Source organism: Crinia signifera, chromosome 8, assembly GCF_055691185.1.
Source record: "Crinia signifera chromosome 8, ASM5569118v1, whole genome shotgun sequence".
NCBI lineage: Eukaryota > Metazoa > Chordata > Amphibia > Anura > Myobatrachidae > Crinia > Crinia signifera.
In genome coordinates, this window is record NC_139224.1 from 8,385,844 (window position 1) to 8,401,157 (window position 15,314).

General features: G+C 48.2%; 1 protein-coding gene across 5 annotated transcripts in view; it reads right to left on the minus strand.

Moving 5' to 3' along the window:
• FGD5 (FYVE, RhoGEF and PH domain containing 5) overlaps nucleotides 1-15,314 on the minus strand; it is a 107,999-nt gene that overhangs the window by 53,228 nt on the left and 39,457 nt on the right. For 4 of the 5 annotated variants that reach the window (XR_014454265.1, XM_083155689.1, XM_083155690.1 and 1 more), the window contains exons 4-5: nucleotides 14,752-14,810; nucleotides 10,212-10,242 (exon numbers count right to left, since the gene is read on the minus strand). Coding sequence is in view for 4 of the 5 variants with exons in the window: in XM_083155689.1 (XP_083011815.1) it covers nucleotides 10,212-10,242; nucleotides 14,752-14,810 (90 nt within the window). In the remaining variant the exon portion in view is untranslated. The remainder of the gene's footprint in view (nucleotides 1-10,211; nucleotides 10,243-14,751; nucleotides 14,811-15,314) is intronic. The other variant, XM_083155688.1, reaches the window with a different exon arrangement.

Sequence of the window (15,314 nt, forward strand, 5' to 3'; positions counted from 1 at the left end):
ACACACATATATATATATGAGTTCTCAGCCACCCCAACAGCCGTGCTGGGGCCAGGTACTCCTAGGGGGCGTGGCCAATGCATGGAGGTGTGGCCAGTCCCCCTTAGTGAATATTTTTTTTTTACATTTTCTGCGCTGCACAGGACAGGGGGCGGCAGCAAGTAAGGAGCAGGGGGCAGCGGGTGCGATCATTCACACCCCCCGCGCACATGAAGCAGAGTGAGAGAGAAAGGACGGTCTCTCCAAAGCTGCCCAGGCCTGGGTAAAGAGAACCTGCCCCCACCCCCCCATCGGAGCCAACTGGGCACATTCCCACATAGGAAAAGGTCAGTGAGGCAGCATCTGTGGAAGCGCAGGCTACTCCTGTTTTGTATTTTTGCACCTAGGATTATTGGGTGTGGTGTATTCGGTCAACAATGTCTAAATCATCTCCAAAAACGTTGAATGTGGCAAAATGTCGACACAAGGAAATGTGACACGAAAAAAGGTTGTTACACGAAAATGTTGAGAGAATTTTTTCATGTTTTGCTGGTGTCAATGTCACCACCTGATGAAGTGGACTTCTAATTCGTGTACCGCGCCCCCTTGCATCACTCGCCATGCTTCAGGCCACGCGCCCCGCTGCGCTCCGCACACTTTACCGTTTCCTATCGGGGTCCTCATGGGATGGTAAAGTATGAAGACGTGTAATAAAATGTAAAAATAAAAATCCTCAAAATTTCATGTTGACCTTTCCAGCGATCCACCATAGCCCCGTCGACATTTAACCATGCTGACCAAATGATGTTGAGCTCTTCATTGTTGACATCCCATGTGATAAGGAACTCCCATCTTGGTAAATTTCCCCCTTTTGTATCTGAACTGTCCTCAGCTTGGGAATAACAGACCAGAACGCAGGGGAGAGTGACAGGAAGCGCCATTATCAGGGCAGTTACTGCTCATCCTGTGATTTGGGACAATTGGGGTCCTGACCTCCCTCACACCCCTCGCTGCAGACTGTAATAAAAGTAACAGCTTCATGTGAAAGACACCGGGCACATCACTGGGCAGCACAGTTGGCACAATGGTTAGCATTACTGCCTCACAGCACTGATCTCTGGGGTTTCATGCCCACTAAGGTCCTATCTGTGTGAAGTTTGCATGTTTCCATGGGTCTCCTGTTACCCTACAGGTAGAACAATACACAGAAGAACAACAACAGGGTAAACTGGGTACGGAGGAAACATACATAATAAATAATACATAATTTTTGTGTGGAAAAAACTCATGTCAAACTTTATCAAGCGTCGACCTGTTGCACGTCAACATATCAACCGCTTATTACAGCAAGAGGTAAGAACACGGCAACAGCCCCCCCATTCCCATTCTGCCACCTCACACAGAGGACTCTCCAGTCTCACGTCGGTCCTCGGAGCTGGCGCTCTGCACCTGTGTGAACGTGACGCTGCAATCTCACGGGGCTTTAAACAGGATTTACATTTAATACTTTCCGGTTTCCATGTTAGCAATCTGCAGACAGGTTTTAGAATATTCCTATTGACACTTGAAATGACCATATCCAATCTCACCCTGATTGGGCATGTGATGACACGATTGTACAGGAAATAGGTGGGAGAAGCCGACTTACGCCTGGCGGTGACCTCACTGTAGTTTGGTGGTGAGCAGTGTATTGGTAACAATGGGTCGCACCTCGCTGATTACTATAGATCTCACGTCATGTAATAAGCAGACTCTCAGGCACCAGGATCTTCCCACACCTGCTCCTGTCAGAGGGGGGTTATTCAGACCTGAAAATATTGCAGATCAGCGAATAACTGCAAATCCAATCACAAATGATTGTCCCAGTGTGCGCAGCCTGTGCTGTCAGGCAGATCGGGCCCGGAGCTGACGTCACAGACCCTCCCAGGAAACCCCTGGGCACACCTGTCTAGCGGCTGTCTACGTAAAAAAGTAATGTCACATAACTCCCATTCTCTACGCCCTTCACTGGCTACCTGTAAAATGGCGAATCGTTTTCAAGATTGGCTTACTCGCTTTCAAGGCCCTACATGACCAGGGCCCAAGGTACCTGCAACAGCTGCTGATCCCTTACTGTCCTACTCGATTACTACGATCCACTGAAGAAGGACTACTAACAGTACCCAGAATCTCCCTGAATTCATCTGGGGGTCGAGCTTTCAACTTTGCTGCTCCAACTCTGTGGAACTCTCTTCCTCGCACAGTGCGAGAAGCGCCCACTATAGAATCCTTTAAAAATAGACTAAAGACATACTTATTTACTCAAACATTTCACTGACATCTACTGTTAAGCTTGTTTTGTATTTCGAGCTGTAAAGACAATGTGTGAAGCACTTTGAGTCCTATTGGGAGAAAAGTGCTATATAAATATCATTATTATTATTATTATTATAATGTGCAACTTGGTGGATTAGCAATCTATGCTGAATTAGCCCCTAAATGCAATTTTTTGTTTAAAGCGGTGCAGAACAATGTAGTGTGAAGCAGTTCATGTGTTAAGTGTCTGACTGTGGTATCTGAGGTTTGGTGTTCAAGTCCTCTACATGGAATGCTGATCAATGTGTGTTTTAAATACAGGAGGATTTAATTAAAAGTTATAATTGATAAGGTCCATACAAATCACATTATTACTAATAACCCACAATGTTAGTGTATGAATATGGTGCAGGAAGTTTGGTGTTCAAATCCTTTGCACCACAATATGGTGCAGGAAGTGTGGTGTTCAAATCCTTTGCACCACAATATGGTGCAGGAAGTGTGGTGTTCAAATCCTCTGCACCACAATATGGTGCAGCAAGTTTGGTGTTCAAATCCTTTGCACCACAATATGGTACAGGAAGTGTGGTGTTCAAATCCTTTGCACCACAATATGGTGCAGGAAGTTTGGTGTTCAAATCCTTTGCACCACAATATGGTGCAGGAAGTTTGGTGTTCAAATCCTTTGCACCACAATATGGTGCAGGAAGTGTGGTGTTCAAATCCTTTGCACCACAATATGGTGCAGGAAGTTTGGTGTTCAAATCCTCTGCACCACAATATGGTGCAGCAAGTTTGGTGTTCAAATCCTTTGCACCACAATATGGTGCAGGAAGTTTGGTGTTCAAATCCTTTGCACCACAATATGGTGCAGGAAGTGTGGTGTTCAAATCCTTTGCACCACAATATGGTGCAGGAAGTTTGGTGTTCAAATCCTCTGCACCACAATATGGTGCAGCAAGTTTGGTGTTCAAATCCTTTGCACCACAATATGGCGCAGGAAGTTTGGTGTTCAAATCCTTTGCACCACAATATGGCGCAGGAAGTGTGGTGTTCAAATCCTTTGCACCACAATATGGTACAGGAAGTGTGGTGTTCAAATCCTTTGCACCACAATATGGTGCAGGAAGTGTGGTGTTCAAATCCTTTGCACCACAATATGGTGCAGGAAGTGTGGTGGTCAAATCCTCTGCACCACAATATGGTGCAGCAAGTTTGGTGTTCAAATCCTTTGCACCACAATATGGTGCAGGAAGTTTGGTGTTCAAATCCTTTGGACCACAATATGGTGCAGGAAGTTTGGTGTTCAAATACTTTGCACCACAATATGGCGCAGGAAGTTGTGTGTTCAAATCCTTTGCACCACAATATGGCGCAGGAAGTTTGGTGTTCAAATCCTTTGCACCACAATATGGCGCAGGAAGTTTGGTGTTCAAATCCTTTGCACCACAATATGGTACAGGAAGTGTGGTGTTCAAATCCTTTGCACCACAATATGGTGCAGGAAGTGTGGTGTTCAAATTCTTTGCACCACAATATGGTGCAGGAAGTTTGGTGTTCAAATCCTTTGCACCACAATATGGTGCAGGAAGTTTGGTGTTCAAATCCTTTGCACCACAATATGGTGCAGGAAGTTTGGTGTTCAAATCCTTTGCACCACAATATGGTGCAGGAAGTGTGGTGTTCAAATCCTTTGCACCACAATATGGTGCAGGAAGTTTGGTGTTCAAATCCTCTGCACCACAATATGGTGCAGCAAGTTTGGTGTTCAAATCCTTTGCACCACAATATGGTGCAGGAAGTTTGGTGTTCAAATCCTTTGCACCACAATATGGTGCATGAAGTTTGGTGTTCAAATACTTTGCACCACAATATGGCGCAGGAAGTTGTGTGTTCAAATCCTTTGCACCACAATATTGCACAGGAAGTTGTGTGTTCAAATCCTTTGCACCACAATATGGCGCAGGAAGTTTGGTGTTCAAATCCTTTGCACCACAATATGGTGCAGGAAGTGTGGTGTTCAAATCCTTTGCAAGGAGAGTTATTAAGTATCTAGTTTACTTTATACAACTAAAACTATCGGTTAGTATCAGAAACCATCGTTGTTCCCAAACCGTTTAGGACTAAACAATGTTATTTTACCAGTTTTAAAAACATTGGTACTACTGGCATTTTCAATGTCTGCAACATGTACAGTAGCAGGCGATATTCCGGTATGTAGGGGGCTAATGACTGATTCTATTATAGAAACAAGTGACGGGACACAGAGATGAGGGGTGACAAGAATGAAAGAGAGAGGTCAGGGAATGGGACGTGTCCGAGCTGCCTGAAATTCCAAATTAAACAGAGGAACCATTTGCAACATAAGCCCCTCCCCCATATTGTTAGTCTGAAACCAATGAGGAGTTGATACTGGCACGAGTTCCGAATTCTATAAGGGAACAGCTGGTCTCGCAGCGTCATCCCACAGAGTCAGCAGATGCCAGCTCCGATGTCCAGGCCTGCGACCAATCACTGCATTAATGGTAATGTGACATTATACGGTGCGTGGGGAACGCTATGCAAATTAGCAGCATGCGTACAAACATTCCTGCGTGTTTTGGAAACTCGGATCCCGTGACGACACATTGCTGAGCTATTGTTGTCACAGGAGAGGCCGGAGTATTTACATATGTGACTCTGCAGAGTATGACAATGCCCACCCACTGATCACATGGCAGTACTGCGGGGGCTGGCGCAGCGCTCTGCGGTGTACTGGTCATTAGGGAATGCTGGGCGGGTTTTATGTACTAAGAGGGGGGTAATACCTCAGATGGGATGTTGCTATGGGCAATGGGTATCTCACATCAATCGATGGATTTGAAAATGGATTGCTAATTGCAATCCATTCACAATTCTCTCTCAGATTTGTACAGTGTGGGTTTCATTTCTGTCTGGGTGGCGACAATGTACTCGCAGCAAAGTGTCACATTTTCCCCAACTCGTCACACTTTGCCCCCACATGCTACTCTATGCCCCCACACATCGCACTATGCCCCAAACACTGCACTATGCCCCCACACGTCACACTGTGCCCCCACACGTCACACTATGCCCTGTGACAAGGATCACAAACACAGGGACTCAGATGAAGGCTTTTGGTGTTTATTTAGTACAGCAGGGTCACAGCATAGCCGGTTCCATCCATATGCAGTCGGTATTACAGATAGTAGCATACAGGCACGCTCAGCATAGAAGACTTGAAAGGTTTCCGTGGTCCCTATGCTATAACACCCCCCGGCCTATCACTCGGGTAGATATTCCACCAACGAGAGCAAGGTGACTCTGCCCTGGAAACCCTTATATCAGGACATCCCAGGTTCTGCTGATTACACACCTGGGATTCTGCTACAGCTACCAAAACCTGGTCTGGATCCATCACATGTCATGTTGGGGAAAGCTGACTCTGCCACAGCCCCCACACGTCACACTATACCCCCACATGTTGCGCTATGCCCCACATGCCACACTATGTTCCCCACACGTCACACTATGCCCCACATGTCACACTATGGCCCCATTCAGTGTGTACACACGCGCCGTGTATATGAAGGAGATACACACACACGCCGTGTATACAGTATGAGGGAGATACACACGCGCCGTGTATACGAGGGAGATACACACGCACCGTGTATATGAGGGAGATGCACACGTGCTGTGCATATGAGGGAAATGCACACGTTGTGTATATGAGGGAGATGCACACGCACTGTGTATATGAGGGAGATGCCCACGCGCTGTGTATATGAGGGAGATGCCCACGCGCTGTGTATATGAGGGAGATACACATGCTGTGTATATGAGGGAGATGCACACGTTGTGTATATGAGGGAGATGCACACGCGCTGTGTATATGAGGGAGATGCACACGTGCTGGATATATGAGGGAAATACACATGCGCTGGGTATATGAGGGAGATGCACACGCGCTGTGTATATGAGGGAAAGACACACACTCTGTGTATATGAGGGAGATGCACACGCGCTGTGTATATGAGGGAGATACACAGGCGCTGTGTATATGAGGAAGATGCACACGCGCCGTGCATATGAGGGAGATGCACACGTTGTGTATATGAGGGAGATGCACACGCGCTGTGTATATGAGGGAGATACACACGTGCTGGGTATATGAGGGAGATACACATGTGCTGTGTATATGAGGGAGATACACACGCTCTGTGTATATGAGGGAGATACACACGCGCTGTGTATATGAGGGAGATGCACACGCGCTGTGTATATGAGGGAGATACACACGTGCTGGGTATATGAGGGAGATACACACGTGCTGTGTATATGAGGGAGATACACACGCGCTGTGTATATGAGGGAGATACACACGCGCTGTGTATATGAGGGACACGCGCTGGGTATATGAGGGAGATACACACGCGCTGTGTATATGAGGGAGATACGTGCTGTGTATATGAGGGAGATACACAAGCGCTGGGTATATGAGGGAGATGCACACGCGCTGGGTATATGAGGGAGATGCACACGCGCTGGGTATATGAGGGAGATTCACACGCGCTGGGTATATGAGGGAGATACACACGCGCTGTGTATATGACGGATATACACACACGTACTGTGTATATGAGGGAGATTCACACACGCTGGGTATATGAGGGAGATACACACACACTGTGTATATGAGGGAGATGCACACGCGCTGTGTATATGAGGGAGATGCACACACGCTGGGTATATGAGGGAGATACACATGCGCTGGGTATATGAGGGACACGCGCTGGGTATATGAGGGAGATACACAAGCGCTGTGTATATGAGCGAGATACATGCTGTGTATATGAGGGAGATTCACACGCGCTGTGTATATGAGGGAGATGCACACGCTCTGTGTATATGAGGGAGATGCACACGCGCTGTGTATATGAGGGAGATGCACACGCGCTGTGTATATGAGGGAGATACGCACGTGCTGGGTATATGAGGGAGAGGCACACGCGCTGTGTATATGAGGGAGATACACGCGCGCTGGGTATATGAGGGAGATGCACACGCTCTGGGTATATGAGGGAGATGCACATGCGCTGTGTATATGAGGGAGATGCACACGCGCTGTGTATATGAGGGAGATGCACACGCGCTGTGTATATGAGGGAGATGCACACGCGCTGTGTATATGAGGGAGATGCACACGCGCTGTGTATATGAGGGAGGTGCACACGCGCGGTGTATATGAGGGAGATGCACACGCGCTGTGTATATGAGGGAGATGCACACGCGCTGGGTATATGAGGGAGATGCACACGCGCTGTGTATATGAGGGAGATACACACGCGCTGGGTATATGAGGGAGATGCACACGTGCTGTGTATATGAGGGAGATGCACACACGCTGTGTATATGAGGGAGATGCACACGCACTGTGTATATGAGGGATATACACACGCGCTGTGTATATGAGGGAGATACACACGCTCTGTGTATATGAGGGAGATACACATGCGCTGTGTATATGAGGGAGATGCACACGCGCTGTGTATATGAGGGAGATACACGCGCTCTGGGTATATGAGGGAGATACATACACGCTGGGTATATGAGGGAGATACACACGCGCTGTGTATATGAGGGAGATACACACGCGCTGTGTATATGAGGGAGATACACACGCGCTGGGTATATGAGGGAGATACACACGCGCTGTGTATATGAGGGAGATGCACACGCGCTGTGTATATGAGGGAGATGCACACGCGCTGTGTATATGAGGGAGATACACACGTGCTGGGTATATGAGGAAGAGGCACACGCGCTGTGTATATGAGGGAGATACACAGCGTGTGTGCCTCTCCCTCATATACCCAGCATGTGCGTATCTCCCTCATATACACAGCGCGTGTATATGAGGGGGATACACGTGCGCTGGGTATATGAGGGAGATGCACACGCTCTGGGTATATGAGGGAGATGCACATGCGCTGTGTATATGAGGGAGATGCACACGCACTGGGTATATGAGGGAGATGCACGCGCTGTGTATATGAGGGAGATGCACACGCGCTGTGTATATGAGGGAGATGCACACGCGCTGTGTATATGAGGGAGATGCACGCGCTGTGTATATGAGGGAGATGCACACGCGCTGGGTATATGAGGGAGATGCACACGCGCTGTGTATATGAGGGAGATGCACGCGCTGTGTATATGAGGGAGATGCACACGCGCTGTGTATATGAGGGAGATGCACGCGCTGTGTATATGAGGGAGATGCACACGCGCTGGGTATATGAGGGAGATACACGCGCGCTGTGTATATGAGGGAGATGCACGCGCTGTGTATATAAGGGAGATGCACACGGTGAAGGCCCAGGAGGTCACCAGGCCTCAGAACCATCAGAGTGACATTACTCAGCATTTGCTCTGCGTATAACCGCATTGATCTTCCTTATCCCTATCTCCAGGACAGCGCAGATCTCCGGCCCTCTCTGATGACCATTAACAATAGCTATAGATATCTGTTATCTACCCCAAGCCGCTACACCACACACAGCAGTCTCTCCTGGGAGCGCTCGCAGCCGGTGGCTCTGCCCTGCGCGTCCGTCGCTCCCCCAGTCCTGCGACCAAGCTCAGCTCCGGGCAACGCTGCAGTCTGTGTAACTCGCCCATTAATTATGTATGGGATCGTGTGTTTAGCACTCTCGGTTTCAAGCACATTAAAGCTGTTTGCAAACGTGTTTTATCATCCATTATTTATCCGCCCCCTCCCCTGTGTATTGTTATACCCATCACTTCCATTTCCTCTCATTACCCCCTCCTGTAACATTCTAACACACAAGAGTGAGGAGGATACGTGTCTGCTCTCCCGGGGGTCCCCGGCCGGCCCTGCGGGGATACACGGAGCGTAGGATCAGGGTGACTGGAGTAAGTGACCCAGGGCCAGATGTACTGAGCATGAAAAGTGATCAAATGGAGAGTGATAAACAAGCAGCCAATTAAGCTCCTAACTGCCATGTTACAGGCTGTGTTTGAAAAATGGGGTGTGGTATGGGGGTGCGACATCATTAGGCCGACGTCAGAATCCCAAATGCCGGTACTTGGACAGTGGGGTGAGCACTAAGAAGCCCCCTGCAGGTTCTATTTTCCCTTTGTGGGGGTTGTGGACCCCCACGAGGGAGGTTAGCCCCTGTAGGTCGGAATACCGGTTAACAGTCGGAATCCCGACTCTCAGATTGATTCTGAGCTGGGCTGACTTGGCTGGGATTGCGGCTCAAGGGAGCACTGCGTGCGATTTCTCCAAGGAGGGAATTCGCAGCAGTGTATGGGGCCTGAGCTGATTGGCTGCTTGTTTATCACTCGCCATTTTAGCACTTTTCAAGGCTAAGAACAACTCACCCCCAAAGTGGCTGCTTGGCCTTACGGTAATATATATGCCTAAAGCTTGGGAGGGCCGTCCCAGAAGCCTTTGTAACTGAGAAACAAATTACTGCTGATCCCAAACCTTTTGAAGCCATTTGTATTGATGTCAGTGGATGTCCGGTGTTCCCTGGCTCCTTTAAAAGATAAGAATGGCTCCTCAATTTAATTGATCCTCTCTGGAGTTCTAAATGATTTCATCTGCGTCTGTGTTCTTGGACCAAGATAGCACTGTCTCAGCCTGCATGGTATCCTGAGAACTATTTCCTCTCCAGAACGTCCGTAGAAGATCACAAAACAATCCATACAGACAAAGCCACCTAGACCACGCTATATACAATGGCCGTGCATAACTAAAGGAAGGACTGTCAGTCACTCAATGCCTGCTCTCATAGATAGGGTACATCTGGAAAGATTGCCCCCATTACCAGCCCTCCCCTGGCTGCTGCAATACAGACTGTAAAAGACATTTGTAACATGCGACAGGAGGAAAATGACTGTTCACTTACTGCGCACAGACGCCTCAGCATTTCCACGTATCTGGAAGAAAATGCATTATTAGTACTGAAAATGCTGCAAGTGATAAACACATTAGACTTTGTTTTCAAAGGGAAATGATACAATCTGCAACTAGTAATTATTTCCACTTTATCGCTCTGTAAATGATCTTCAAAATATATGAATTTTTAATTTAGTGCTGAGAACTATATTTGAATTAATTTAGTTGAGATAGGGAGAGAGAGAGAGAGAGAGAGAGAGAGAGTTAGGCTGCGGGGGTAGGGGGGGGGGTAGAGATAGGCTGTGGGGTGTTGGGGGGGGGCGTAGGATGAGGCAGCAGAGTGTGGGGGTCAGGCACATAGAAGGGAGGGTAAGGCTATGGGGTGTAAGGTTTAGGTGGCTGGGTATGGGAGTCAGAGTAAGGCACTAGTGGGGAGGTGTAGGGGTCGGGATGCGGGGGTGGGGGGTGGTGGGGGTTAATGTTAGACTGCTGGGGGTTAAGAGTAGGAAGCAGGGGGAGTGGCAGCAGAATGTGGGGGTCAGGCACACATAAGGGAGGGTAAGGTTATAGGGGGTAAGGTTTAGGTGGCTGGGTACGGGAGAGTTAGGCAGTAGTGGGGAGGGGTGGGGTCAGGCTGCCGGCAGGTGGAGGGGGTTAATGTTAGACTGTGGGGAGGAGTAAGGAGCAGGCTACAGGGGGTGGCAGCAGAGTGTGGGGGTCAGGCACATAGAAGGGAGGGTAAGGCTATGGGGGTGTAAGGTTTAGGTGGCTGGGTACGGGAGAGTTAGGCAGTAGTGGGGAGGGGTGGGGTCAGGCTGCCGGCAGGTGGAGGGGGTTAATGTTAGACTGTGGGGAGGAGTAAGGAGTAGGCTACAGGGGGTGGCAGCAGAGTGTGGGGGTCAGGCACATAGAAGGGAGGGTAAGGTGTAAGGTTTAGGTGGCTGGGTATGGGAGACAGAGTAAGGCACTAGTAGGGAGAGGTAGGGTCGGGATGCGGGGGGGGGGGGGGGTGGTGGTGGGGGGTTAATGTTAGACTGCGGGGGGGTTAAGAGTAGGATGCAGGGGGAGTGGCAGCAGAATGTGGGGGGGCACACATAAGGGAGGGTAAGGTTATAGGGAGGTAAGGTTTAGGTGGCTGGGTACGGGAGAGTTAGGCAGTAGTGGGGAGGGGTAGGGTCAGGCTGCGCAGGGTTGGGGGTTAACAGTGGCGTAACTCCCGGAGGCAATGGAGACATTTGCCGCCGGGCGTTAGCCACTAGGGGGGGCACAGAGAGAGGAGCATGGTGCACTCGCATAAAAGAAAATGAAAAAAACTACAGCTCCTAGCAGACCTTGCTGCAGGAAGCTCAGGGCTGCTGGGAGCTTAATTTTAGTTTCAGTTTCTGCAATCCAGCTGCAGTTAGTGCACTGTGCAGCAGTTGCACCTTCCTTGCAGCCAGATAAAAGGGAACGAGTGGCTCCGGAGCAGCAGTCCGAAAAGGGGCGTGGCTACACGGCACTGGACTGGACTGTACACACAGTCATTGCCAGCCAGGCAGGCCCTGCAGCAGCAGCAGCATGGTGAGTGTGACTGTGTGTGTGTTTAACTGTTATATCCAGTATGTAATTATCTGTGTGTGGGTGTGTGTGTGTGTATATGTGTACCTATTATGTACAGTATGTATTTATCTGTCTGTGTGTGTAACTTATGTACAGTGTGTGGTAACTATTATATACAGTATGTATTTGTGTGTGTGTGTGTGTGTGTGTGTGTGTGTGTGTGTGTGTGTGTGTGTGTAACTATAATATACTGTATGTATTTATCTGTGTGTAATTATTATACTGTTGGAATGTGTGCATGGGTGAATAGGTGTGCATAAGTGTAGGTATGTATAAGTGTGTGACAGTATGACTATATATGCATGTGTATAGGTGTGTGATACGTCGCCTGCCAAATGTCGGTCCGATCGCCCCCCCTTGCATGCCATGTCCCTTCTCATGGGCTGCAAATGGATGTTTAACATAAACATCCATTCGCAGGCTACGTGGAAACAGTCACATGATTCGATGGCCGCTGACCATCCAATGATGTGGAACGTGCACGCATATCTAAGTGACTCTCAGTTCACTTAGATCTGCGTGCACACTCGAGAGGAACTTGGCAGGCAGCTGACATCCGGTGATGTCAGCTGTCCACCCCTGGCACCCACGTCACGGGCCGATTACCATGGGAACAACCATAAAATGCTGGGTGCGAATATACGCAGCCACTCCTGCCCGCAGTTTGGGTGCCTGCGCTTGGCGAATAGTGTGGCGATACACATGCACCAGCGCATACGCACATCAATTCCTCATGCGAACGCACTGTGGATGCGAACAAATTAGAATGACCCCCTTTATGTAGTTATATGTGTGAGTATGGGTTATTTTTTCTTTATCTGCAGCCCAAATAAATGGGTACATTTATGCAAATAATGTGACATGTGCCAGGAGGCGTGTTTAATCAGTGAGCAGTCTGTGCATGGATGTTTAGAAGTGTACAGTATGGGTGTATTTATTTAGTTACAGAAGTGTGTTATGTGGTGTGCAGTGCTGCATGTGTGTGTATTTTATTTAGTTACAGAAGTGTGTTATGTAAGAGGTGTGCAGTGCTGCATGTGTGTTTATAAGTGTACAGTATGTGTTTGTTTATTTATTTAGTTACAGAAGTGTGTTATGTAAGAGGTGTGCAGTGCTGCATGTGTGTTTTTAGTGAAACAGGTGTGTGTTTGTGTTAAGTGACAGATGTGTGTGTCTGTTAAGTGTAGAGTGACTGCACATGTGCATGTTTGAGTGAAACAGGTGTGTGTTTGTGTTGAGTGACAGAGAAAGTGGAGGACTTCGGAAGGCCACCAAGACACATGAACGAACAACCCGTGTCGTTTATGTGATTTTTTTTTTTACATATTAAACAGCCGACCCGCATATCACAGAAGCCGGACGACCCGCATATCACCTCACACAGAAGCAGGCCGTATACCACTCTTGGAGGGAGCCAGGACACATACTGGGAGCTGCAACACCTCCGTGGGACATTGGGCAACCCCCCATGAGCACTCCCACTCTTACGGGGATCCAGTGACACAGAGAAGGTAATGTTGATCTGTATGCTGCTCCCTGCACACTTCTATCAATGCTCTCTCTTCTTTCCCTTTTTCGCACACTTCCCTCCCCCCCATCTCTAACTTTCTCCCTATTTTTTCCACACTCAATCCCACCCCCTCTCTCTTTTCTCCCTCTTTCTCACACTCATTCTCCCCTCAACCTCCCCTCTATTCTTCCCCTCTCTCACACTTACCCCCCTCCCTTACTCTCACCCTTCTCTCCTTTTCTCACCCCTATCTCTCTTATCTACCTTATTTACTCCCCCCCACTTCTCTCAATATGTCTCATCCCCCTTTCTTCTCCACCTCTCTCACTCCTTTCTCTCAAACTCTCTCTCCTCTTCACCCTCTCACCCATCTCCTCTCTCTTTAACCCCTCTGTCTTGATTCCCGCTCACACTCTCTCCCCCCTTTCTCTCAACTCTGTCTCTTCACGCTCTCTCACACCCCTTTCTACGCTCAGCCCTCACCCTCTCTATCTCTCACACACTCTCCCCTCTCTCACCCCCCCCCACTTCTCACACTTACTTTTACCTTTTCTCCCCTCTCTCACACTCCCCCACTCTCTCACTTTTCACCACTGCTTCTCCTCATCATGCCTTCAGAGGCCAAGAAATGGTTGTGAGGCCATACCCATTTTTTTGCGGGACAGAGGTGTGTATGTGTCTGTATTAGGGGGGGGGGGGGGGGGGGGCACCAACATTTATCTTGCCTCCGGGCAATTGGGATGAACTTACGCCACTGGGGGTTAATGTTACTGCGGGAGGGGGGGGGGGGGGGTAGGAGTATGCTGCAAGGGGGTGGCAGCTGAGTGTAGGGGTCAGGATGCAATAGAGAAATGTCAAATCTGATTGGTTGCTACAGGCAACATCATCTCTTTTCATTGTTTTAGAAGCTTGAGTGCAGCATTACCTGTCGTCCTATGATAACAGAACATACACATCCTGTTAGTATAGTACTAGTGCATATATATATATATATATATATATATATATATATATATATATATATATATATATATATATATATATATATATATATATATATATATATATATATAGTGTGACAGAGTCAGCATTCCCCCACATGAGAGTAATGTGGGGGATCCAGACCAGGTTTTGGTATGTGTTTAATCAGCAGCACATGGGATTTCCTGATATAAGGGTTTCCAGGGCAGAGTCACGTTGCTCTTAATGGTGGCATATCTACCCAGGCTGGGGATGTTATTTTTTAGCATAGGGACCACGAGAGCCTTTCAAGACTCTTCTATTGTGAGCGTGCCTGTATGCTACTGCCTGTAATACCGACTGCGTATGGATGGCCCCTGCTCTGCTGTGACCCTGCTGTACTAAATAAACACCAACATTATTCATCTGAGTCCCCGTGTGCGTGATCCTTGTCACAATATATATCTGTAACTATACTTACGCTCTCTCCGAGGCGATGAGATCCTCCACAATGTGTAGCGCCCTCGTGGGCCCGTCCTTCTAAACAGACAGCAGACAGGAATACATCAGGTAATATTATATGTTATAATGACGCACAGACCATTGGGTGTGTTACATACAATGACGCAACATGAGCAAAGCACAAACACAGCAAACACATACTGTACGTTTCTATATATGAAGCTAAGTCGTATTATACCTTTACATTGCAACTTTGATACAAGTAAAATCTCTTATATATTTGGCTACATCTGTCACTCAAAGTGTGTCTGAAGCTGTAACGCTGGGTGGAGCCTCTGACTCACATGACAGAGAACCAGCCCAGTGAGCCCACAGACAGTGCCAGACACCCTCTGCCTCTCCATGTTACACAGCAAAGACACAGCTACTCACCAGACACACCAGGTGAGCGCCCCACACCTCCATACCTCCCAACATGACCCTCTCCAGGAGGGACAGAATGCTCTGTTTGTGGACTTCCATCTTAATTTATGATTGTCATCACCTGTCATTTTAAACAGGGTAATTGATAAGAAAGGTGTA